At 44.6% G+C, this 21,555-nt stretch overlaps 2 protein-coding genes across 5 annotated transcripts in view; one reads left to right on the top strand and one right to left on the bottom strand.

The window, feature by feature from the left end:
• The first annotated feature begins 2,833 nt into the window (after window positions 1-2,833).
• The window catches only part of LOC138953415 (protein phosphatase 1 regulatory subunit 36-like), a 38,571-nt gene continuing 19,849 nt past the window's right edge, over window positions 2,834-21,555 (top strand). For 2 of the 4 annotated variants that reach the window (XM_070325217.1, XM_070325219.1), the window contains exons 1-10: window positions 2,834-2,972; window positions 4,320-4,378; window positions 5,285-5,347; window positions 6,971-7,092; window positions 7,466-7,529; window positions 7,905-8,003; window positions 11,983-12,123; window positions 12,983-13,025; window positions 13,598-13,680; window positions 14,765-14,820. In XM_070325217.1, coding sequence (XP_070181318.1) covers window positions 2,943-2,972; window positions 4,320-4,378; window positions 5,285-5,347; window positions 6,971-7,092; window positions 7,466-7,529; window positions 7,905-8,003; window positions 11,983-12,123; window positions 12,983-13,025; window positions 13,598-13,680; window positions 14,765-14,820 — 760 coding nt within the window. In that variant the 5' untranslated portion in view covers window positions 2,834-2,942. Of the gene's footprint in view, window positions 3,103-4,319; window positions 4,379-5,284; window positions 5,348-6,970; window positions 7,093-7,465; window positions 7,530-7,904; window positions 8,004-11,982; window positions 12,124-12,982; window positions 13,026-13,597; window positions 13,681-14,764; window positions 14,821-21,555 lie in introns of all 4 variants that reach the window. The other 2 variants (XM_070325218.1, XM_070325220.1) reach the window with 2 other exon arrangements.
• Window positions 8,100-10,986, bottom strand: LOC138953414 (uncharacterized). Its single transcript, XM_070325216.1, has 2 exons — window positions 9,970-10,986; window positions 8,100-9,646 (listed from the first exon to the last, which is right to left on the bottom strand). The coding sequence occupies exons 1-2, from the start codon at window positions 10,644-10,646 to the stop codon at window positions 8,752-8,754; spliced, it is 1,572 nt and encodes a 523-aa protein (XP_070181317.1). The 5' UTR covers window positions 10,647-10,986; the 3' UTR covers window positions 8,100-8,751.

Below are 21,555 nucleotides of genomic sequence, written 5' to 3'. Positions count from 1 at the left end.
TCTCTGTGATCCACAACATGAGATTGTTGCTCCTGCCCTCTGAGGTAATTCTGTGACACATAAGATACCATATTTGAGTGTTTGATCTCATTCTGACAGACTAGTCTACCTTTACAACTTTTCTTTTTACAGGCATTTTTAACTTAAAGGATGTTGGCATCAACGAAACTGTAGCAGTTTCCTTAATCTCAGAAGAATTTTTTTCCATCAGTAACATATGACACAACACAGACAGAGGTTATGTCAAGGGATGCAACTGTTAGAGAAATTCAAGTTTTACGCACTCACAGCAGAACCATTAGGGGCATGTTCCTGGGTTTTAACCCGACTTTAGATGATATACACAAGTGTATGCATGTTTAGGTGGTATCAGCCATCTGCACTTATGGCAGAATGACCGACCGTCTCTGGGTCTGCACATAAAGTTGACCCGTGTCTGTCCCGGCACGGATTCGAACCAGCGACCTTTCGATCACAAGTCCAGTGCTCTACCACCTGAGCTACCCGGGCCCCAACGCAACTGTTCTAGGTATAAAGTAATTTATACCCCTTAGGTAAAATCTAATGACCACTATTTTGTATTACTGAATGCAGTATGTGTCGATTCATATATATCCGGGAACACCAGGTTAGTGAATGTCGCTCATCTCTTTTTTTCCAGACTCTGTATGCATACTTTCACATTTTTTAAAACTACCCCCTAGTGCAAGAATGAGACTAAAAAAATCCACTTGTAGTGGGATGCAAAATAAATTTAAAACTACCCCCTCGTGCAAGAATGAGACTAAAAAAATCCACTTGTAGTAGGATGCAAAATAAATTTGTTTACAAAATCTTGCTCTCCAGAGAGAGAGCAGCAAGAATGTGCTCTAGCAATAAGCTTTCAAACGAAAGAATGTTTGTAATGCATGTAAAACTAAAAGCCTGAGGGTGTCTGTGCATGGTCAGAAACTGATGGTTTACAACAAGCCGTTTGTGCCTTTAAGGTGTGAATATATCTTCTTCTTCTTCGTTCATGGGCTAAGACTCCCACGTTCATTCATGTTTATAGTACGAGTGGAATATTACGTGTATGACCGTTTTTACCCCGCCATTCAGGCAGCATACGCCGATTTCGGGGGAGTATGTGAATATATTACTCTTATGTTCTCTTCACGTTACAGTGGAGCCCCCCTTTTAAGACCCCCCAATTTAAGGGGGCTGGGCCGCTATTGCGCGGGGCCGCTATTGCGCGAATCTAACCCTAACCCTAACCCTAAAGATTCGCGCAGTAGCGGCCCCGCGCAATAGCGGGCCGACCCCAATTTAAGACCCACCCCCCGCGGGTTAGGGGGAAGAATTTACCCGATGAAGAGGCGACTAACGGATTCTGTTTCTCCTTTTACCCTTGTTAAGTGTTTCTTGTATAGAATATAGTCAATTTTTGTAAAGATTTTAGTCAAGCAGTATGTAAGAAATGTTAAGTCCTTTGTACTGGAAACTTGCATTCTCCCAGTAAGGTAATATATTGTACTACGTTGCAAGCCCCTGGAGCAAATTTTTGATTAGTGCTTTTGTGAACAAGAAACAATTGACAAATGGCTCTATCCCCTCTCCCCCCCTCTCGCGATATAACCGGCTTCGTGGTTGAAAACGACGTTAAACACCAAATAAAGAAAGAAAGACCTTCCTTTTTAAGACCTTGTTTTCTCAGATTTTCTTGTCATAACCTCTGTAAATTTACCCCCATTTTAAGTCTCCCTCCTTTTTAAGACCTGATTTTCTCAGGTTTTTGGTGGTCTTTAAAGGGGGGTTCCACTGTAGTAACCATTCTCTCCATTTTCAACTTGAATTCTAGGCTTATATAGATGTTGGCCACTTGGTGCAATTCCACCTACTATTTTTTCATTGAATGGGCTGGGTGCAAAACTCAAGTTTCCTCCCTCTATCTAGCTCTTTCTCACTCTCACCCCGAGGCATGCATGTGCACACCATGTAACACATGAGTTAAGATGTGAGGCAGCTTCTTTGGGGAGCTTAAAAAGCCCCCAGAGCATGCCCCTCACATCACCATAACCCCCAACATCCTTCTCAGCCCAACACAAAGACTTACCCCCATTTGAAAATAAACCCTGTCAAACAAATAACAGCACATGCCCCTTTTGTCAGGTCAAAAATATACCATGTTCTACTGAAGACTAGGAGTCTGCCAAACTGTCGCAAACTAAGTTGTACACACGAGCATGAATGATAATTATTCGATTTGGTGGTGGGAGGGGGCATGCAAGGGATGGAATTGCCTGTAGGTTCATGATGTGCAAATGAAATGCTACTCAGTTTAATATTCCACCACTCGTGGAGCTGATGGGGTCTATGTCGACCAAAAGAGAGGGATTCCCTGCAGGTGGAGTTCCTGGAGGGCGGGGGTTGTAGGAAGGCGGGAGACAATAACCCAAAGACAGACTTTAGAAATCTTCCATAGAAAACACTATCTTTCAGCGTGCAAAAACTTCTGGGTGCTTTGCTCACTTACGCTTTTGTCGTGTGTCGTGGGATTAACAAAAACAACCAAATGCAAAGTAAGTTACGTGCGAGTCGCAGGTGTTTGTTGACCAAATAGGGATTGGGGGGAGAAGTTATTTACTCATAATGTGTTTACGTCATGGCTGTCGTGATTTACATTGTAGACGGACATTTGATAATCCAGATTTAAAGAACATTTAGCATTCGTAGTTTTTGTGCACTTTCTGGTTTAAGGTAACAAGAAATTCGTCACATTACACTTTCTGTGTCGACGCTGGCCAAAGCTCCTTTAAAACACGAAACAACCCCCGTTCTAGTGGAGTAGCTTCCCCTGCCAATCACTATGGTTTCCATCATGGCGGCGTCCTCAACTGAGTTGATGCGCCTGCTATCTGATTAAATAAATATTCTTCAGGAAAGTTCGTGTTATTTACATAAAAATGGCAAAAGTTGCAGCACACTCGGATATGGTAATATGATACATTGTCTTTCATTTTCACTTTTTGTGTGAAATAATTGTCGGTCAAAAGATGTCAATCGAAATACAAAACTGAAAATAGCAAGTGGCAGTCCACATCAACAAACTGACCGTCTACCATGGTAAAACATATCTGTTGATTTATTTGGATTTTTGTTGTTATTATCTTCCATACGTTTGTTTAAAATGTTCCTGCATGGCTTTGTGTGGAGTTGATTTTCCTGCGACAATTTTGCAGAAGTATTGATGCTGATTTTGCTTGCAATTTTGCATTGTAGGCCTACTTCTTTGTATTAAAGAGAAGTAACACAAATTAACAGCATACCTGTTTTTGAAGTAAAGCAGCAACAAACCTGTACTATACAAATATACACATGGTAATTCCAGGTCATTATTCCACAGTGGCTTTATACACTCTCATTATATACAGATTTCTTTCCCTGTCTACATTCTGAATCTTAAGTCTGAAAATGAGATGCCTGGTTACTTCTTCTTCTTCTTCTGCGTTCGTGGGCTGAAACTCCCACGTACACTCGAGTTTTTTGCACGAGTGGAATTTTACGTGTATGACTGTTTTTTACCCCGCCATTTAGGCAGCCATACGCCGTTTTCGGAGGAAGCATGCTGGGTATTTTCGTGTTTCTATAACCCACGAACTCTGACATGGATTACAGGATCTTTTTCGTGCGCACTTGGTCTTGTGCTTGCGTGTACACACGGGGGTGTTCGGACACCGAGGAGAGTCTGCACACAAAGTTGACTCTGAGAAATAAATCTCTCGCCGAACGTGGGGACGAACTCACGCTGACAGCGGCCAACTGGATACAAATCCAGCGCGCTACCAACTGAGCTACATCCCCGCCCTGCCTGGTTACAATATGTTCATTGGGTATAGGGCTAAAAAACAACAACTGTGGAATGACAAACTTAAAAAAAAAAAAGAGGTAAGAACACCTAATAACAAGGTAAAGAGCAAGGTAGAATTAAGTGTAGAAGGAAGTATGTTGAACTGGTGGTTTTTATTTTATAATTGGTTAAATGAAAAACAACTACTGGCAAAAAGGCATTTCATGTTGGAGTTTATGTATACGGATGTGAAAATGCTATGTGTATGTATGCACTCAAAGTGTACACAGTCTTTCCTTCATATTCAGTTAGCTATCGGCCAAATAGCCCCATAGAAATGACGTTGCATATGGAAAGGTATGTGAAAATTTTGAGATTCACTCAGTGACACGGTGAACCTAACCAGTTTTAGAATCATTATGTGGTTTTAAGCTGTTATTTGTAACTTTGGCAGGTTATCTGCACATTGCAGTAACATTATGTGTACTTTCAGTTTCCGGCTTCAGGCAAATGGGTCTGGAAAGAGGAGACCTGCGGTTTGGAATTTGTCAGGTAGGTTCATTTGAGAATTCAATATCCCCTTCTGTGCCTTCAATGTACCTGAATGTTAGTGAATAAAAAAAGAAAGCAGTATCTAAAATGAACTTTCATTTATCACCAGCATAGAAGGTTCAAGAGAAACATTTTCAGTTGGTAAATTCAGCAGACAGAGAGAGAGAGAAAAGAGAGAGAGAGGGCGTGGAGGGGTGAAGGAAAGTTGGGTTGGTGCACAAATTATGTTCATGGATTTCAAGGATGTGAGTACAGTGGAACCCCCCTTTTAAGGCTTCCTCATTTTTAAGACTTTCTCATTTTTAAGACCTTGCCTTTTCAGAGTCTCTGTTTATAACCTCTGTATATTTACCTTCATTTTAAGACCCCCTCCTTTTCTCAGATTTGTTTAGGTCTTGAAATTAAGGTTCCACTGTACAGTAAAAGCTAAACCTATGTAGGTGTTGTCTGACAGAAAGATGGCAGCACTGATTGTTAGATCTGCATTTTACTTTCCAAAGCAGAGTTTGTCTTGCCAGAAAACATCTATATCTATATACGGCTTGTGTGTGTCTGTGTGTTCGATATGCACGGCCAAAGTTCTCGATGGATCTGCTTCAAATTTGGTGGGCATATTCAGGTAGACCCCGGACACAATCTGGTGGATGAAAATTTTCAACTTGTGCTCTCAGCGCGTAGCGCTGAACCGATTTTGGTTTTTATGGTTTTTCTGTACATCTATTCCCAGTAACTCTACCTTATCTTCTCCAGTGTTTTGCGCGTTTATCTCCCTTCCTTCGTGTGGCGTCAATCACGTACGGTGCGCCACTCACCGGCGAAGCCGGGTATTCGGCTGCGGGTAATAATCTAGTATATATATATATATATATATGCACAATGATGATGTTTATTTATTATTTTCTTCAGCAACAACCCAAATGCAGAGAAAGGCAAAAGGGGAAAGAAACATGATGCCAAGGGGGGCAACAGGTCAGTTTAAACTTCATGTCAAGTAATGAAGTGATTGTACAGTGGTACCTGTGATGTGAAGCCCTTACGATGAGAGGACACCTCTCATAACAGGACACCTCTCATAACAGGACACCTGCTTTTGTCTCTATATGTAAAAATATACCTGTCATGTGAGGACACCTGCAATGCAGGGACTCTTTTGGCTGGTCCCAAGGGTGCACTCTCATTGCAGGTATCACTGTATGAAAATTAATCTGTGGACAATAAAGTTCTGGGTTTATAAGAAGATAGCACATTTGTATACAACTGTAAGACAATGTAAGGTTCAAGAAGTTTGGTACTTACAGGGATGGCCAAATCGTCCGCCCGGTCGCCAGGGGCAAGTAAAAAAATCCGCCGGGGTAGTAGAAACTGCCTGGCAACTTGCCCGGCTGGCCAATGAAAGTTCTGGTCAAATGCGACCCTTTTGGTTGTAATATCAGGTTTTAAAGTCATATATTAACACTGCAGATCAACTGTGGTATGTACCGGGCCACCAAAATTTCTGCCGGGCTAGTGACTTTCTTGAAGTTACTCGCCCAGCTGGCGAGTTGAAATTTTGAGATTTGGCCATCCCTGTACATGTACTTACTTTCTGTACCATTAAAATATTATCTGGCTTTTCTTTTTACCTTGATGCATGCAAATCATTATATTTTTGACCCAAGGAAAGAATGCATAGTTCAGAGATTTCAGTGATCAATATTTCTCTTAATGGAACAAACCGTAGTGACTCAATGGCAACACGATGCAGCTAGTTTGAGAACCAGTTCTGAATAAAGAGAAACAAAAATAACCACAGTGGTACATGTAACCAACCAAAAGAGTCCCTAATTTGCAGGTAGCCTGTCTTTACAAGTATGTTTTGGTCAAGATAACACCATAACAGACATTGAGACCACAGGCGACCTTTCATTGGAGATGCCTCTCCTTGGAGAGATTCTCATGTTGCAGGTACCGTTGTAAATACAGAAATCAGGGGTGGGACTTTTCCGCGAATCCGCGGATTTCCGTGGACACAACTTACGAATTCCGCTGGAGTAATCTATTGTTCCGCGTCCCATTTCATCACAGTATCTATAACTTGTTGACTGAATGATATGGAGAGAAGTGAAGATGGAACAGAACACTGGAGGCTTGAGAGTTAAATTATGCTGACTGAAAACTCCTGATGACTAATAGTCATTTTGAGCTTCAATGCATTGAATCATACTATTGGATTGTGGTGGATACATGGTTCATTGCGTAAGTATGCACCAGTACAATGTTACCATTGCTGTGTATTTTGTGTTTGGTTCGGGTGGGTTTTTTTGTGGGGGGGGGGTGAGGAGAATGCCTTTTTTACCTAATCCAAACGAGTTGAATTTTAGTTTCAGAATGCACCCGATTGCACAGATTTTAATGTACCATTTTAACACACACAAAACTAGAAAAAAGGGATTTCCTCTCTTTTCATCACAAGAGAGTCCCACCCTGAGAAATACATAAATTTCATAGCTGACTAAGTACATGTACTTTATTGACTTTTAGGTTTTTACATCTTTAACTATAAGTGTTGGCTGTCATGCAAACATACTGGACAGCATTATGGGACTGTTGCAGGGCAGTCTCCAGCCGTGCTGTTGGAAAGGGGCGAGGTCAGCCTCGCATGGGAAATATGAGAGGTCAACATACAAAGAAAGATATGGCTGAGCACACCTCGGTGACAATAGAAGATATCAAAAGTATGAAAAATGTTGATTTAGGTATTGGAATTGATGTGATTCATCCTTTTGAACACAAGAAGGGGTAGATTGTAAAATTAGCATTTCCTCCTGTGGCTTTACTAATCTAATGAACTCTGTAATAATGCACTAGTGCTTCCTTGTTTGTGTGTGTGTGTGTGTGTCTGTGCGTGAGTATGTGTGTGTCTGTGGGTGTGTATGTGTGTGTTAAGTAAGAACTTGTTCTTTAATGTCAAACCTGTTGCCATGAAAAGAAAACTATCATAAAATATATTTGTAAAGTTGGTCTGTGAAACATGCAAGATATTCAAGTACATGTACTAAGCAAACCTTTCATTGCAGTCTTGTAATTTGCTTTGATTTGTGCTTTCAGCTGTGGCTTATGACATGATATCTGAAGTGGAAATGTTACCTGAAACATTCGATGGACTTATGAGGTGAGAAACAGTGTCTTTTCCATCAAGTTTTTATGATAAGAAAGATCAATTTTTGTACATCTTCACATTAGACTTTACCACACCTTTTAATTGATCATGCATTATTCCATTTCTAACCTAGCTCTTCCCACTTTCTACAGAAAAGACAAAAACAGGACAGGAATGATTATATTTTGAAGAAAATACAGATCATGCAACATTTTAGAGGAAGTTACGTGTATAAAAAAATACACAGATTTTGAACATATCTGTTTGTTGTGGAGACCAGACTAATTGATTTGCTCAAAACATTTCACATTCATTTTCCTTTTTTTCCTCAAAGATGTATTACTTCTAAATTGCTCTTTACATTTCTTAAAAATTGTTTTTTTTCAGGGCAGAACAGTTTGATAATTTCTTGCTGCACTTGTTGAGTTACTTCAACTGTTTCTTTGCAAAAATGCACCAAGAGACCAAGAAAAATCCAATGTACATGTAAGTATATCATTTAGTGCAAACATCTTTCAAAATAAAACTCGTTTTAGTTATGAAAAAATATCAACTTACTAGTTGTTTCACTGTAAAGATTTAAGGGGAGAGGTGGCACGAAAAATTTCTACTGGATGTTTGCACTTTTTCTTGCAATATTTGTACGTATTATCAAGCAAAAACACATAAAAAGACTCATTTGTGCAAAAAAATTGCCTGAGGGTCTTTTTATGGGTAAAAACGCTCGATTTTTGACAAAAAAACATGAAACGGTCTATTCAGCTCTAGCGTGATATTTTAGAAATTTCTCAAGCTAACAACCTCATATTTGTTGTTATGAACTCACAAGTAGCGTTTCTCAGTAGTTACAGAGCATTTTTGTGAGTATCAGCCTTAGTTTCCATAAAAAAAAAAAAATTGGCCGACATTATATTTTCGCATGAAAATGCTATGTCAGGCTTTTATTCTAATTCATAAAAAACAAAAAACATAATTTTTTTGAAAAAGCGCTCCTGTAACTACGGGGCGAATTCATTTACAATGATTGGGGTGAAAAAATTGGTAGTCTACCACAAGTAGATGAGAAGTGAAGACCTTCGTCGCGTGGTTACCGTCCTTGAAAATCATATTCTGAGAAAATGGTGATTGAAAGTTTGTGAAATGTTTCTGTAAAAAAGATGAAGACAGATGGCCAAATAAAGATGATATGAGTGCTCCTGTATTGTTCACAGACTTCTTGAAATGGTTCAGTTACTTATTCTCCCCCGTCTCCCATCAGTCCAGCTCCGTACACCTCCCCCTCCTGGTCTTCTTGCTGCTCCAGCTGGCGTTGACGACCCGCACATCTTGCCCTACGGGCTGCCACAGCGGCCACAGCTGTTGCTTTCTCTGCTTTCTGAATCCTAACCTTGTCTTTCTTGGCCAAAGCAGCCTCCATGAGATCAGTTATTGGCAAGCTCATGTGGTCCATGACCTGTGCCAGTGCAAAGTTGCCTCTGTTGAACTTCGCAACAGCCTCAGCGGTGGCTGCTTCCACCCGGCCTTTCCCAACAAAGATTTCTTTGGGGCAGTGTCCCCACATGACATTGTGCAGAGACTCGTTACTGTTCTGGGTTTTGCCATGGGCCACGCGCTTGAGAAGAATGGGATTGGTCATTCTTCTGTAGATGGGCAGAACAGCATGCGAGACTTCCCTGGACAAGGCGGTGCCGTTGTGCTCTGCGTGTGGAGGTGGTGGTTGCTCTTCTGCCCTGGCTCTTTGAAAAAAGCACCATGAGGCTGGCCCAGCTGGACATCTGTCATGGTGAGGGTCCTCGTCCGTTGAAGTTACATGGAAGAAAGTGGCCCAGATCGCCTGCTCCATGGCTCGCTGATCTTCAAGGTTGTTGAGGATCGCGCTACGGAAGTAGTTTTGCAAGCGTTGGCACTTTTCCTTTGTTAGTCGCCCCTCCCCTCTTCCACCAAGCCTTCCATCCTTTGATACCTTGCGGAGAGCTGTGCCCATTCTCTTGGGGAGGTGGTTGATACATTCCAGCTTGGTGATGGGACGTGTGGGACCGTAGGGCTGAGCTGCAGCCACAGCATTGAAAGCCGTAGAATCTCCGTCCGACAGCATAGTTCTGTACCTGAGGTTGTGACGCTCAACAGACCTGCAGCACAGTAAAAATCAGAAAACCCATTGTGTAGGCAAGCAAATTGTGCACCTCTACTTGCAGAACACAATTTATGAGTTCAGGATTTGCTTATAAAGTTATAAAGGGGGGGGGGGGGGGGGTGTTGTGTTACAAAATATTTTCACAGTAGTATTGTTTTGTTCTTGTTTTGTTATAAAAGGCTATAAATGAACTTTGTTATTGTCACTAATTCATAATCGAATCTTCGTGCACTCTCTCTCTCTCTCTCTCTCTCTCTGTTCTGAACTTCAAAAATTAAAAGATAGGCTATGGTGGGGGTATACAGATTATATTCTTACCTTCCCCATAACTCCAACGCTGCATCCCTCTCCATAGACTTTGCAGATCCCTGGTGGTTGATGCTGCACTCAGCCCGGTGTTGCTGCTCCCATCGCAGTTGTTGGGCAGGGGTCATCTCCTCCAATTTCTCCTTATTCATGGCACATGTGTGGCAGTAGGTGGATTTTACAGAGAAGTCGAGCACCAACCCAGTGAGAACGTCAACCACCACTCCTACACCATAATGTGATGAAAAACCCCTTTTATGCCAGGTGCCATCAAAGGCAACATCTACCCAAAGAATACCGTCATCTTCTTCCCAGGCAGCGTCTTCATCCTCTTCGTCAAACTGGACATCTGCTCTACCTTGAGGAAAGGTCTGCCTGTATGCAACATTTACATGCTCAACAGTTTCCACCAGTGTGACATTTGTTACGGCCAAGATGCTGGCATTGACCTTTTTATCAATTCTTTGATATGAGCTTTTGTTCATCACGGGCATGCCAAACACTGTGCACAGCTTTTCCACACTTGAGTACCCACTGCCAATCTCATGCGAGTATAGGACAATCTGTTTGTTCACGTCAAAGGGAACATTCTTCATGTGGTTGCGGTTGCTCTCTCTAGGTGAAGAAAATTCTGACCGTCTGTACTGGCAGCTGTCACAGCAAAGTGCTAACTCTTGGGACAAGCCCATGGATTCTCCAACGCGTATCGTTAAATGTCCTGCTTCGCATTCCGGGCACTTCACATCCGATAATAGCGAGTTGAGCTGACCACACTCAACGATACACCATGTACGTTTCGGTTCAGCAGGCACATCGGCTGGCACTTGTGCGTTCTGCAAGTCATCGGCACCACTGAATCTTCTTAGCTTCTTCGCAGAGGCTGAAGCACCCTCTATTTCCTGCTGGTTGTCGTGTATATCGCACAACACTGGCCGAGGTTCGACTTGAAGTCGATGAGAAAAATGTGCATCACCTCCACCATCCAAAACGACACACTCCGCTGCGCCAACTTCGCGGGGCGCGTTTTCATCGCCCGTGGACTTTTCTTGTTCGGCTATTCGAGATAATGCAAGCTGCTTCTTCCTCTTGCCCGATGCCTGCCCCACAAACCTCTTTCTATCGTTGAATTTTGCAGTGAACATTGCTGGCCGACTGATAGACGGTAGTGTAATTCGATCGACAAACCGATGTTGTGTTTACAGCGGATAAGGCTTGTTGCGCATGCGCCAGTAGCCATGGTAAGTTACAATGACCAACCAGAGAAGAGCTCTCATAGATCGACGGTCAATCTTGCAAATCCGGGAATTCCTGTCGCGGATAGTATGCTTGTGCTCTGACAGTTGAGCGAAAATAACGGGCTATTTTGGGGTATTGTTGACGTCACCAGCAAACGGGAATTCCCGATGGATCGTGTCGAGTGCAACGAGTTTGTCTTCTTGGAAGAAAAGTGGCTGTTTCAAGCCCTTGAAAACATCGATTTTTCAGCAAGTTTTCTGACTTTTATCACTCATGCATGTGCACTCACTTTGAAATTCATCACTTTATTGCAAAAAATACGATACAATTGACAAAATAAACATGACACAATGAATCTAGGGTGTTCAAAGTACCTAATATTGCAGGAAACCCAAAACACATTTTGGAAGGATTTTAGTAAAAAAATTCGTGCCACCTCTTCCCTTAATTTGAGCCACATTACGTCATTTTCCATGTCATGATTAGCAACATAAATGTATAGTTAACAAATGTAAAATCTTAGACATTTTTCACTTTTTTTTCTGTTATTCCCTTATTCTCATTTAAAATAAAGATAGTTGTATTTCTTGAAGTGCTTATATGCACCTGTCTTTCCAATTGTCCCTCTAGATTTTAGTTTCGTGAAATTCTGTGTATCATTAAAAACAGTTCTGCAATACTTTCATACTGTACTACATCTGAGTTTCTGTATGTCCCTCTAAGTCTACGTTTCATGAAATTCTGTTTATCTTAAAAAACGTATGACTTGAATGCAAACATTTTACGCAGTGAGCCAAGCCTTTCAGAGAAGAAGGCATACGCCAATGCCATGGAGAGGATGGAGGTTGCACAGAAGTTGCTGGGGCGCTCCTACTGTGTGCTGGTGCTTGGCTTGGGCCTAGACAAACAGCATCACATGGAGTGTGGAACGTTAGTATAAGAGTGTTCTTGCTATTAGAGTGGATCCCTCCTTTTAGCCTTCCCCGGTGGTCATGGGTCCGTCCCGTGGCCCCAGAAGGGTTTTTAATTGCAAATATCTCTTAAACTAGTTGGAATTTTTTAATGAGCTTTTAGGAATGCCTCAGGTACCTAAAAAGCTCTTATTTCCTAAAATTTCAGCGAGATGTAATTAAAAAATTTTTTTCAAATTTAGACTACAAACATCGTGGGGCCGTACGGACCCATGTTTCTCAAAGAAAGAAAAACGTGCATCTTTGAGAAGCATGGGTTCCGCACAGCCCCACGCGTGCACGATGTCTTCCGTGTGTAGTCAATAACCCGGACTGGCGAAGGTTAAGACTTCACAAAATCTGACAAAATCAGGTAGGGAGAGTCTTAAAATGGAGATAAATTGACTGACGTTACTAACAGAAAATGTGAAAAAACTAGTGTCTTAAAGGGGGGTACCACTGTATTGCCTTCCAGGAATTTGTAAGAGAATGGAGTGAACGAGTTAAGAATTATTGATGGAGTACATTACAACAGGAACTTAAGCTTGGTTAGCTAGTTTACTCATGAGTGTTTGAACTTCATGTTTACCCGAGCACAACAAAACCTTTAGTTTTTGTAAAAAGAACAACATTAGCTTTATTTGTAACAGATCCCATTACAGTGTGAAATGTGCAGGCTAAGTTGAAAAAAACCCCATGCAATCCCAAAGCATAGATATTGATATACGCTTGAATTAACATGCATGCATGCAAATTACAATTATTGACTGTTCATTACATTGAAATTAATGTACACAGTTTTCATATATTTGAATTTTGCATTTTGGTCTCTTTGAAAGCTCAAGAGTATCATGCACTTACAAAGATCGTGGCATTTTTGAGGTAAGTTGCATTTGCCTTCGTTTTCTTGTTTGTGGATAAAATTTCATTTTGTAACACAGTATGGCAGGTAGCTTTTGAGTCTTTCAGTCTGTAGTGTATATTGACTTTACAGGGGTGGACTAAACAAAAATAACTCACGATTTAGAAAATGGGAATTTCATGACTTTCTGTCAGAGAGAACTACTGCAGTGACACAATTTCTTAACATCCAAGATCCCTTAAACGAAATGAAGGCAGATTTTACAAGTTCATTTTTGATTGTACAGCAATTTGGGAAGGCTATCCTTGAAGCCATGTACAATGAACTATTATAATCGTCACCATTATTAACATTATTATTATTATTCGAGTTTGACTGCCTAAGTGGGGGGGGGGGGGGGGGGGGGGGGAACAGCCATTTGCGTAAAAGCCTACTCATGCAAAAAATAAGTACACATGGAAGTTTCCAGCCTACAAAATATTAATGCAGAAGAAGTAATACCTTTATCATTATTATTTTGCAGTTTAGAATAAAAATTGCCAGATGCCTGAACGCCAAGTTGACCAATTTGCTTTGTCTTGTTTTTCTGCAGACATTCTACAACTTCTGCACCTTTGTGGTGTGGATCACATACCGCAGAAAAGAGTTTGAAGTCATCAAGAAAGAAATTGGCAGGTACGGATAGCACTTCAGAGATGTAGATGATGGACAGTGTGACTGAGAAATTCAGCATGAAATATTTGCTCCTGGTTAACTCTTTCGTTCAAAGGAGCACTTCTTGTTCAACTAAGAAAAGCAAAAACATAAAAGTTCTAATCTACAAAATAAATTGACAGCTGGTGAGAAAGAAAAACAAAAGAGATCCTTACTCATAAAATTCATTAAATACAAAATGCACAGTGTTCAAGTTCAATGGTACCTGTATTAAATGGGTATACTTGGTTTGGTTAACAGGCCAGAGATGTTCTCTCATTGGAGAGCCCTCATAAACCAGTTTGTCGATATTGGCGTGGGTTTGAATCCTGGGATTGGCAAGGGATTTATTTCCCAGAGTCAACATTGTGCAGACATTAGTATCTGAACACCCCCATGAGCACAATGAAGATCCCAACTTCACAGCAAAAGTCTCAGAGTTTAGAAAACACGAACACATGCATGCAAGAAAAAGAGAACAAAAAAGAAAAATGCTTTACCCACGGAGAAAGCAAGCATAGTTTCCATGAGAGTAACCTCAGAGGACTAGACACTTGATATGACCTTACCTTACCTTACTACCAGAACCAGTGTCCAGACACTTCGCCAAACATATGGGTACCTTACTACCAGAACCAGTGTCCAGACACTTCGCCAAACGTATGGGTACTAACTACACAATACCCTTTTAGAAATTTCCTCTTTTTTTTTAGATACTGAAATTTGCTTAACTCATTGTCTCCCAGGTACGGATATATCCGTACCCACCCATATGGCTCTATCTGATCAGGTACGGATATATCCGCTCAGACTGTTAGCTTCAGTCGCTTCCTGTAACGTCAATATAACGCCTGCATTCCAGCGTGTTGATGCACAGTTTCTACACAGTTACTACAATTCTGAGTGACCTGCTGCAGCACAGCTGGTCTCGGCTAAAAAGAACTTGGTCAACATAGGTGGGGTAGAAAGTGTTAAAGCTGTGAAAAATATTTTATATTTTGCTTTGTTGTAACTGTTGTATGTATCCGGCCTTTCATCATGCACAGTGGTGTTTTTGTCCTCCTAGGATGCTTCGCTCGAACACATTCAACCCTGCAATCCGAGTCAAGTATGCCCCAGATGGTGAGTTTTGATATATTCTTGGACCTGGACAGACACTATCTTTGTTTTAGTCTCCATAAACGGTAACCATTGTACAAGTCAACAGTTATACTTTTTTTCACTCTCATTTAGCTTTGAAAACAAAAAGTGTCAAGAGATTCATTTCTTCAAAATTAGATTAAATCAAGTTTTAACTTCTGTTTTAATTTTTATTTAGTGATGTTTTATTGCAAGTTTAACAACTGTGAAAAACTCTTCTAAATTTTCGCACTGAAAGAGCATTGTTATTAAATTACATATTCTTACTCCGAATCACATATAGCATTGACACAGTCTGAGATGCTAAGGTCTGAAAACGCTTAACCGTCTAACATTTTTAAAGGGAAGCAACCCCATCACCAAAAGAGCTAAAAATAGCCATGGTAATGAGCACATACTCTGTGAGTTACCTCCCATTGGTGTGTACTACGTCACTACATCTATCACCACGTGGCTACAATCATACGACTTTTTCAGCCTCTTGAGAGAAGGTCGTTTGATTTTGGCGCTCCCGTGGCTGACTCTTGTGTTGGTTGACACCTGCCGGCCACGTTACCCGTCTACTTTGCTTGCTGGCTTCTGTAGTTGGTGAGCTCGTTCCTTTTGTCGTTTTATTGACAGGAATTTTTGCGTTGTAGTTGCTGATTTTCTGTCCATTTTGGACTTGTGTTTTTCAGTAACTTGTGTGGTCTGACGCCATTTTTGTTGTTGGTCAGCATGGCTGACTCGAATAAAAAGCGGGGTAAAGCCGATGTTAAGGGCAAAGTTAAGCCTAAGTCGTCTTCTTCTTCCAAACCACCAGTGATAGTTGTTGTTTCTGATGAAGCTCGCAACACGGTTATGACTGTGCCTATTTCTGCTCCTAGCGCACTTGCGTCTGGCTCTCAGCCGGACACTTCTTTTGTTTCTGCCTCTCCCCCTGTGTTGGCATCGGAGCAGGGTGCTCTGGTGTCTTCTCTTCTTAAATCTTTGGTTCCAGAGATTCGTAGCATGGTAGTCGGGCTTCCTCCGTCCGTGGGGGATGTGCGGTCCTTGGCTTCTTTGTCGGCGCCTTTGGCTTCCGGTTCCAGGGAGCAGTTTCTTGTCTTTTCGGTTTCTGCCGCCCCGGGCGGCACTGCCGGTAAGTTGAACTGGTCCAACAGCCCTCGTGAGGCGACCGGACACTCCCTTTTGGGAGACAGTTCTCTGGGGCACTTTCACAACTTGCATTCTTCTGTTTTGTCTCCCCCGATGCTCTACGCGTTCTCAGGCGTTTCAGAACAAGGGCGGCAGCCGTTCTCGGCTGCTGCGCTTCCGGTTCCAACCGGAAGCATAGGTCCCCCACCACTCGTTCACTCCGAGGTCGGTGCTGGGGTTGACCGGAGACTGGCCTCCGGGCTTTATGGCTTCCGGCCTCAGTCTACGCAGCCCTCGTTTCCGCATTGTGCGGCTTCGTCGGTTGCATTTCCGGCTTCGGACGGATACGCTGTTCCTCTTCCTGGCACTTCCGGACGGATGCCGGTGAGTGAGCAACAGCGGCCGGCTTTCGGGCATGCAGTGCCTCGGCCAGGGCAGTCGTTGCTTCACCCTGTGGGTGGGGTGGCTTCCGCCTATTCAGTTCCGGTGGCTTCGGATGGTCGCTCGCCTTACCCTTCCTCTCATGTCAGTCAAGGGATGAGTCAAGATGATTTCCGGGTACACGGGTTTCCGGTTTCCGGTTATCCCGCACACCCTTCCGCCACCGGCGACTGTGACTTCGGTCAGTGTCCTTCGCTCGACCACTCTGACGGTCAGTCTGTTGCTAGTGAGGAGACACGGTCGGGATTCCCGTCTAAGCTCAAGGCTGCACTTGAAGCTGCAGCGGAGGTGACATCCCGTTATTTTCCGGAAGGTGCATCAGCTTTGTCGGCTTCCGCTTCGGTTGCCCCTTCAGCTATGTCTGACTTTCGTCCCGCGAAGGAGTATGATTCCCGCTTCCGGTTCGAAGAGTCCCCTTCGGTGGCTTACCACCTTGCGCATGTTTTGGCTAAGCCATCACAACCCGGAAGTGGGATTTCCTGTCCCTGTTCCTCTTCTGGTTCCGTATGGGCCAGTTCCGGAACAGGCTCAGCCCTGGCTGGCTTTGGAGTCTCAAGCCTCTACCTTTGTTCCTTCGGGGCATAGGAAGTTCAACTTGAACAGATCCGGTCGGAACTTGCTTTCGTCCTTCGCTCTTCTGCGCACAACTTTACAGGTGTCGCAGGAATTGCTTCCTCTGTTGGCCAAACCATTGAAGCGTGATTCGGCTGTGACGTTACCAGAACACACCCTTCTCGCGTCAGAGGAGATAGGACGTCAGCTCCTGGAACTAGCATCCATTTCTGAGACGATCATCAGGACGCTTTCTCAGTCGCTGACCGAGAGTCTTGATCCGTTCACACTCAGTGAGGATCTGGATGCAGATGATGTCTCTACTCTTCTTGCAGCCCTTGCTAGGGTGAATGAAGAGCAGATGCGACTATCCTCCCTGCATTACGCTCACGCAGTCATGTGCAGGAGGGATTTGTTCCTCTCGCACTCGCAGTTTACGGATCAGGTTACCAGAGACACGTTGAGAGTGTCTCCGGTCGCAGAGGGGTCTCTCTTTGGTCATATAGCGCTTGACGCTCGACACAAGGAGATCCAGTCAAATAAGGACCAACAGTTCTCTGACTTTACTCTGCAGGGGATCAAACAGACCAAGCCTACTCAGCAAAAGCAGGCTCAGTCCTCTGCTCATCCCAAACCTGCATCCAAATGGCCAGCTCAGCAGGTTTCTCGTGGTTCGAAGAAAAGAACTGCTTCGGGAAGGGGGCGGGGCGGCTCTAGCAGCAAGCCCCACCCCCAATGAAGTGCTCCCGATCTCACCCCCCTTCCGCCCTCCACCTTGGTGATGGCGGGAGGCCCCTCCCGGGCACTTTCACATTGGATGGTCTCTGTGGACCGCCAATGGATTGTGGGAGTGGTGAGGTCGGGCTTCCGACTGCTCTGGCAGGAGGAAAAGACACCTCTTTCCCGGCGTCCGCCGGTCTTCAAGCCCCCCTTCTCACAGGAAGCAAGGTCCGTTCTTCAGGCGGAAATTGCCTCCCTGGTACAGAAGGGCGCGGTGGAGAGGGTCCTAGATCACAGCTCCCTGGGGTTTTACGGGCGTCTTTTCGCCGTTCCCAAGGCTTCAGGAGCATGGCATCCTGTTTTGGATTTATCCCATCTCAACACTTTCTTGAGAGAGATAAAATTCAAAATGGAGACGCCAGCCTCGGTCAGAGACTCTCTCCGTCCAGGAGACTGGGCGACCTCGATCGATCTGACGGATGCATATTTCCACATTCTTATGCAACCGGCCGACCGGAAATGGCTTCGTTTCCGGTGGGGCGATCAGATCTACCAGTTTCGCGCACTCCCCTTCGGGCTGTCTCTCGCTCCGTGGATTTTTACCATGGTGGTGAGACAGTTCTGCGCACTGGCGAGGTCGCAGGGTATTCGACTGCGGGTGTATCTGGACGATTGGCTCATTCTGAACCAATCCCAGACAGGCTGCTCGCAGCATACCCAGTCGGTTCTTCGAGAAGCCAACTTGTTGGGTTTCTCAATCAACCGATCAAAGTCGGAGTTGATTCCGTCCCAGACATTCACCTATCTAGGTATGTCTTTCGACACGGTCTCTTGGACTGTCCAATCCTCCCAGAGGAGGGTGGACAAGCTCCAAGCTCTCATTCGCTCCACTTTGCCTCTCCTGAGGGCTTCCCTCCGGACACTCGCCTCCATCTTGGGGCAGATGGAGTCCATGGCTCTCTTGGTTCCTCTGGGCAGGGTCCACAAACGGCCTTTTCAGTTGGCACTGAAACCGTATGTGGACTCTCCTCGGGTGGACTGGAATGCCCTTGTCCCTCTTCAGGGATGGTTTCAGTCCACGACCCTTCAGTGGTTAGACATGGAATGAGTCTGCAGAGGAGTGCCGATTGCCTTGCCTCCCCCGGACACGGACCTCTTCACGGATGCGTACAACGTCAGGTCTGTGGTCGGCGAAACAGAGCCTGTGGCACATCAACTTGCTGGAGCTAGAAGCTGTGGCTCTAGCTCTGGTCGAGTTTCTTCCCTCCCTTCATGCCAAGCATGTTCGTCTGTTTACAGACAACACGACAGTGGCAGCTTATCTCAACAAGCAGGTAGGTTTGCGGCCCCCGTCTCTCTCGAACAGGGCCTGCGAGATCCTGAAGTGGTGTTCGCAACACCATATCACGATCTCAGCCTGGTACCTTCCAGGGAGCCTGAACACTCTGGCGGACGCGCTCAGCCGCTCAGACAGGGTGCTTCAGTCGGAGTGGACGATCACTCACGGGGCACTGCTTCGCCTTTGGGCCCAGGTCCAAAAGCCTCTGGTAGACCTTTTTGCCACAAAGTTCTCAAAGAGGCTTTCGGTCTTTGTCTCGCCGTTCCCGGATCCTCAGGCATGGCAGACAAACGCTTTCGATTTTCCCTGGACGGGTCTGGAGGCGTACGCCTTCCCGCCGTTTCCGTTACTCGGCAGAGTAATCAGAAAGGCGGAGTTGGATGGGCCGACCCTTCTGTTGGTTGCCCCCCTTTGGCCATCGCAGGCCTGGTTCCCGGACCTGCTCAGGCTCACTCACGGTCCTCCCATTCCTCTCTCACTAGTGAGAGGGGAGCTGGTGCAGCCCCGAACAGGCGTTCCACACGAAGAGCCCCAGTTGCTCAAGCTTCACGTGTGGAGGTTGTTCGGGACTCACTGATGCGTGCACCGGCACGGTTGGCCTAGTGGTAAGGCGTCCGCCCCTAGATCGGGAGGTCGTGGGTTCGAATCCCGGCCGGGTCATACCTAAGACTTTAAAATTGGCAATCTAGTGGCTGCTCCGCCTGGCGTCTGGTATTATGGGGTTAGTGCTAGGACTGGTTGGTCCGGTGTCAGAATAATGTGACTGGGTAAGACATGAAGCCTGTGCTGCGACTTCTGTCTTGTGTGTGGCGCACGTTATATGTCAAAGCAGCACCGCCCTGATATGGCCCTTCGTGGTCGGCTGGGCGTTAAGCAAACAAACAAAAACTGATGCGTGCTGGAGCGTCAGAATTGACGATGGACTTAGTCGGTCGCTCACACAGAGCGTCTACTTCGTCTGTTTATGCTTCACACTGGAGGGCCTGGGCCGCCTGGTGTTCTGCTCGTGGATTGAACTCGGTTGCTCCTCGCTCCATGCAAGTTGCCAACCATCTTTCCTTTTTGTCCTCCCAGGGGGCTTCCGCATCCTCTCTGAGGGTACGGAGATCAGCTATCTCAGCTACTCTCAAGCAGATTGGACGTTCCATTAGCGTCAGCGGAGTCATTACGGCAGTCATTAAGGGCGCGGCCCTTAAGGAGGCTAGATCTCGCTCTCCCACTCCTAAGTGGGATCTTTTCCTCGTGTTGGAATTCTTGCGTTCAGCCGAATTCGAACCTTTGAGCGACGCTAGCCTTTCCAATCTGACACGGAAAACTCTTTTTCTGTTACTGTTAGCAACAGCCCGTAGAGGTAGTGAAATTCACGCCCTCTCTGGAATTCCAGAGGATATCTCGTATGAGTCAGACGGCTCAGTCTCTTTGCGATTTTGCCCGGAGTTTCTGGCAAAGAATCAAGCTCCGGAAAAAGCCTCTCCTCTGATTCTTGTCAAGCCCCTTACCAACGTTTTGGCCCCTGCGGATCCAGACTTGGTTAATTGCCCAGTTCGTGCCCTTGGTTTTTACCTTGCTCGGACTCAGCCGGTCAGGTCTAGCTCACAGAAGCTCTTATTCATCTCGCTCAACACAGCAAGAGAAAAAGACATCTCTAAGGTAACGTTGGCCCGGTGGGTGTCTTCCCTCATCAGACAAGCTTATGGGTGGAGCCACTTGAACAAAGGGGGGAGGGGGGGCGCAGCCTGCCTTTCCCCTGGACTCGGCCCGAGCCCATGAGACAAGGGCTTGGGCATCATCTTTAGCCGTCTTGCGCTCTAAGAGGCTAGATGAGGTGCTGTCCACAGCATTTTGGCGCTCTAAAGATGTTTTTATAAACTATTATCTTCGGGACGTCTCGGCTGTCCGTCAGGATGGCTCTCGTGGACTTCCTGCATTGATTGCAGCTGGCCAGTTTCTGGCAAGGATTTGAGAGTGAGTTTGAAATTTTTTCTTTCCCACCGCCTTGTTGAAGCTATCTGCTATATGTGATTCGGAGTAAGAATATGTAATTTAATCGAAAATTTTAAAAGTAAATTTTCATTTGATTAATATACTTACCCGAATCACATAGTGTATGCCCTCCCACCTGCCCCGCGTATGTTTTTTTAGTTTCTTTAAAGCCGTATGATTGTAGCCACGTGGTGATAGAGGTAGTGACGTAGTACACACCAATGGGAGGTAACTCACAGAGTATGTGCTCATTACCATGGCTATTTTTAGCTCTTTTGGTGATGGGGTTGCTTCCCTTTAAAAATGTTAGACGGGTAAGCGTTTTTAGACCTTAGCATCTCAGACTGTGTCAATGCTATATGTGATTTGGGTAAGTATATTAATCAAATGAAAATGTACTTTTAAAATTTTCGATTTTAGAGTGACCATACGCTCATGTAAATTAGTACACTCATTCGAACTACGAAGAAAGTTAAAGGACAAAGAACTCATCAGTGTCACTGATGTGAAGTTTGACAGTGATCTGAACTACTCAGCCTTATCATATACGACAGTGAAGATAATAC

This window comes from Littorina saxatilis, linkage group LG17 (assembly GCF_037325665.1).
Source record: "Littorina saxatilis isolate snail1 linkage group LG17, US_GU_Lsax_2.0, whole genome shotgun sequence".
Taxonomy (NCBI): domain Eukaryota; kingdom Metazoa; phylum Mollusca; class Gastropoda; order Littorinimorpha; family Littorinidae; genus Littorina; species Littorina saxatilis.
The sequence above is the reverse complement of the archived record's forward strand: the minus strand, read 5'-3'. Positions and strand labels throughout refer to the sequence as shown.

Bases quoted from the DNA above. Each gene is read 5' to 3' on its own strand.
- LOC138953414 (XM_070325216.1), bottom strand. From the start codon at position 10,646: ATGGGCTTGTCCCAAGAGTTAGCACTTTGCTGTGACAGCTGCCAGTAC. The intron at 9,647-9,969 runs GTAAGAATATAA...ACTGTGCTGCAG, and splicing joins GCGTTGGAGTTATGGGGAAG to GTCTGTTGAGCGTCACAACC.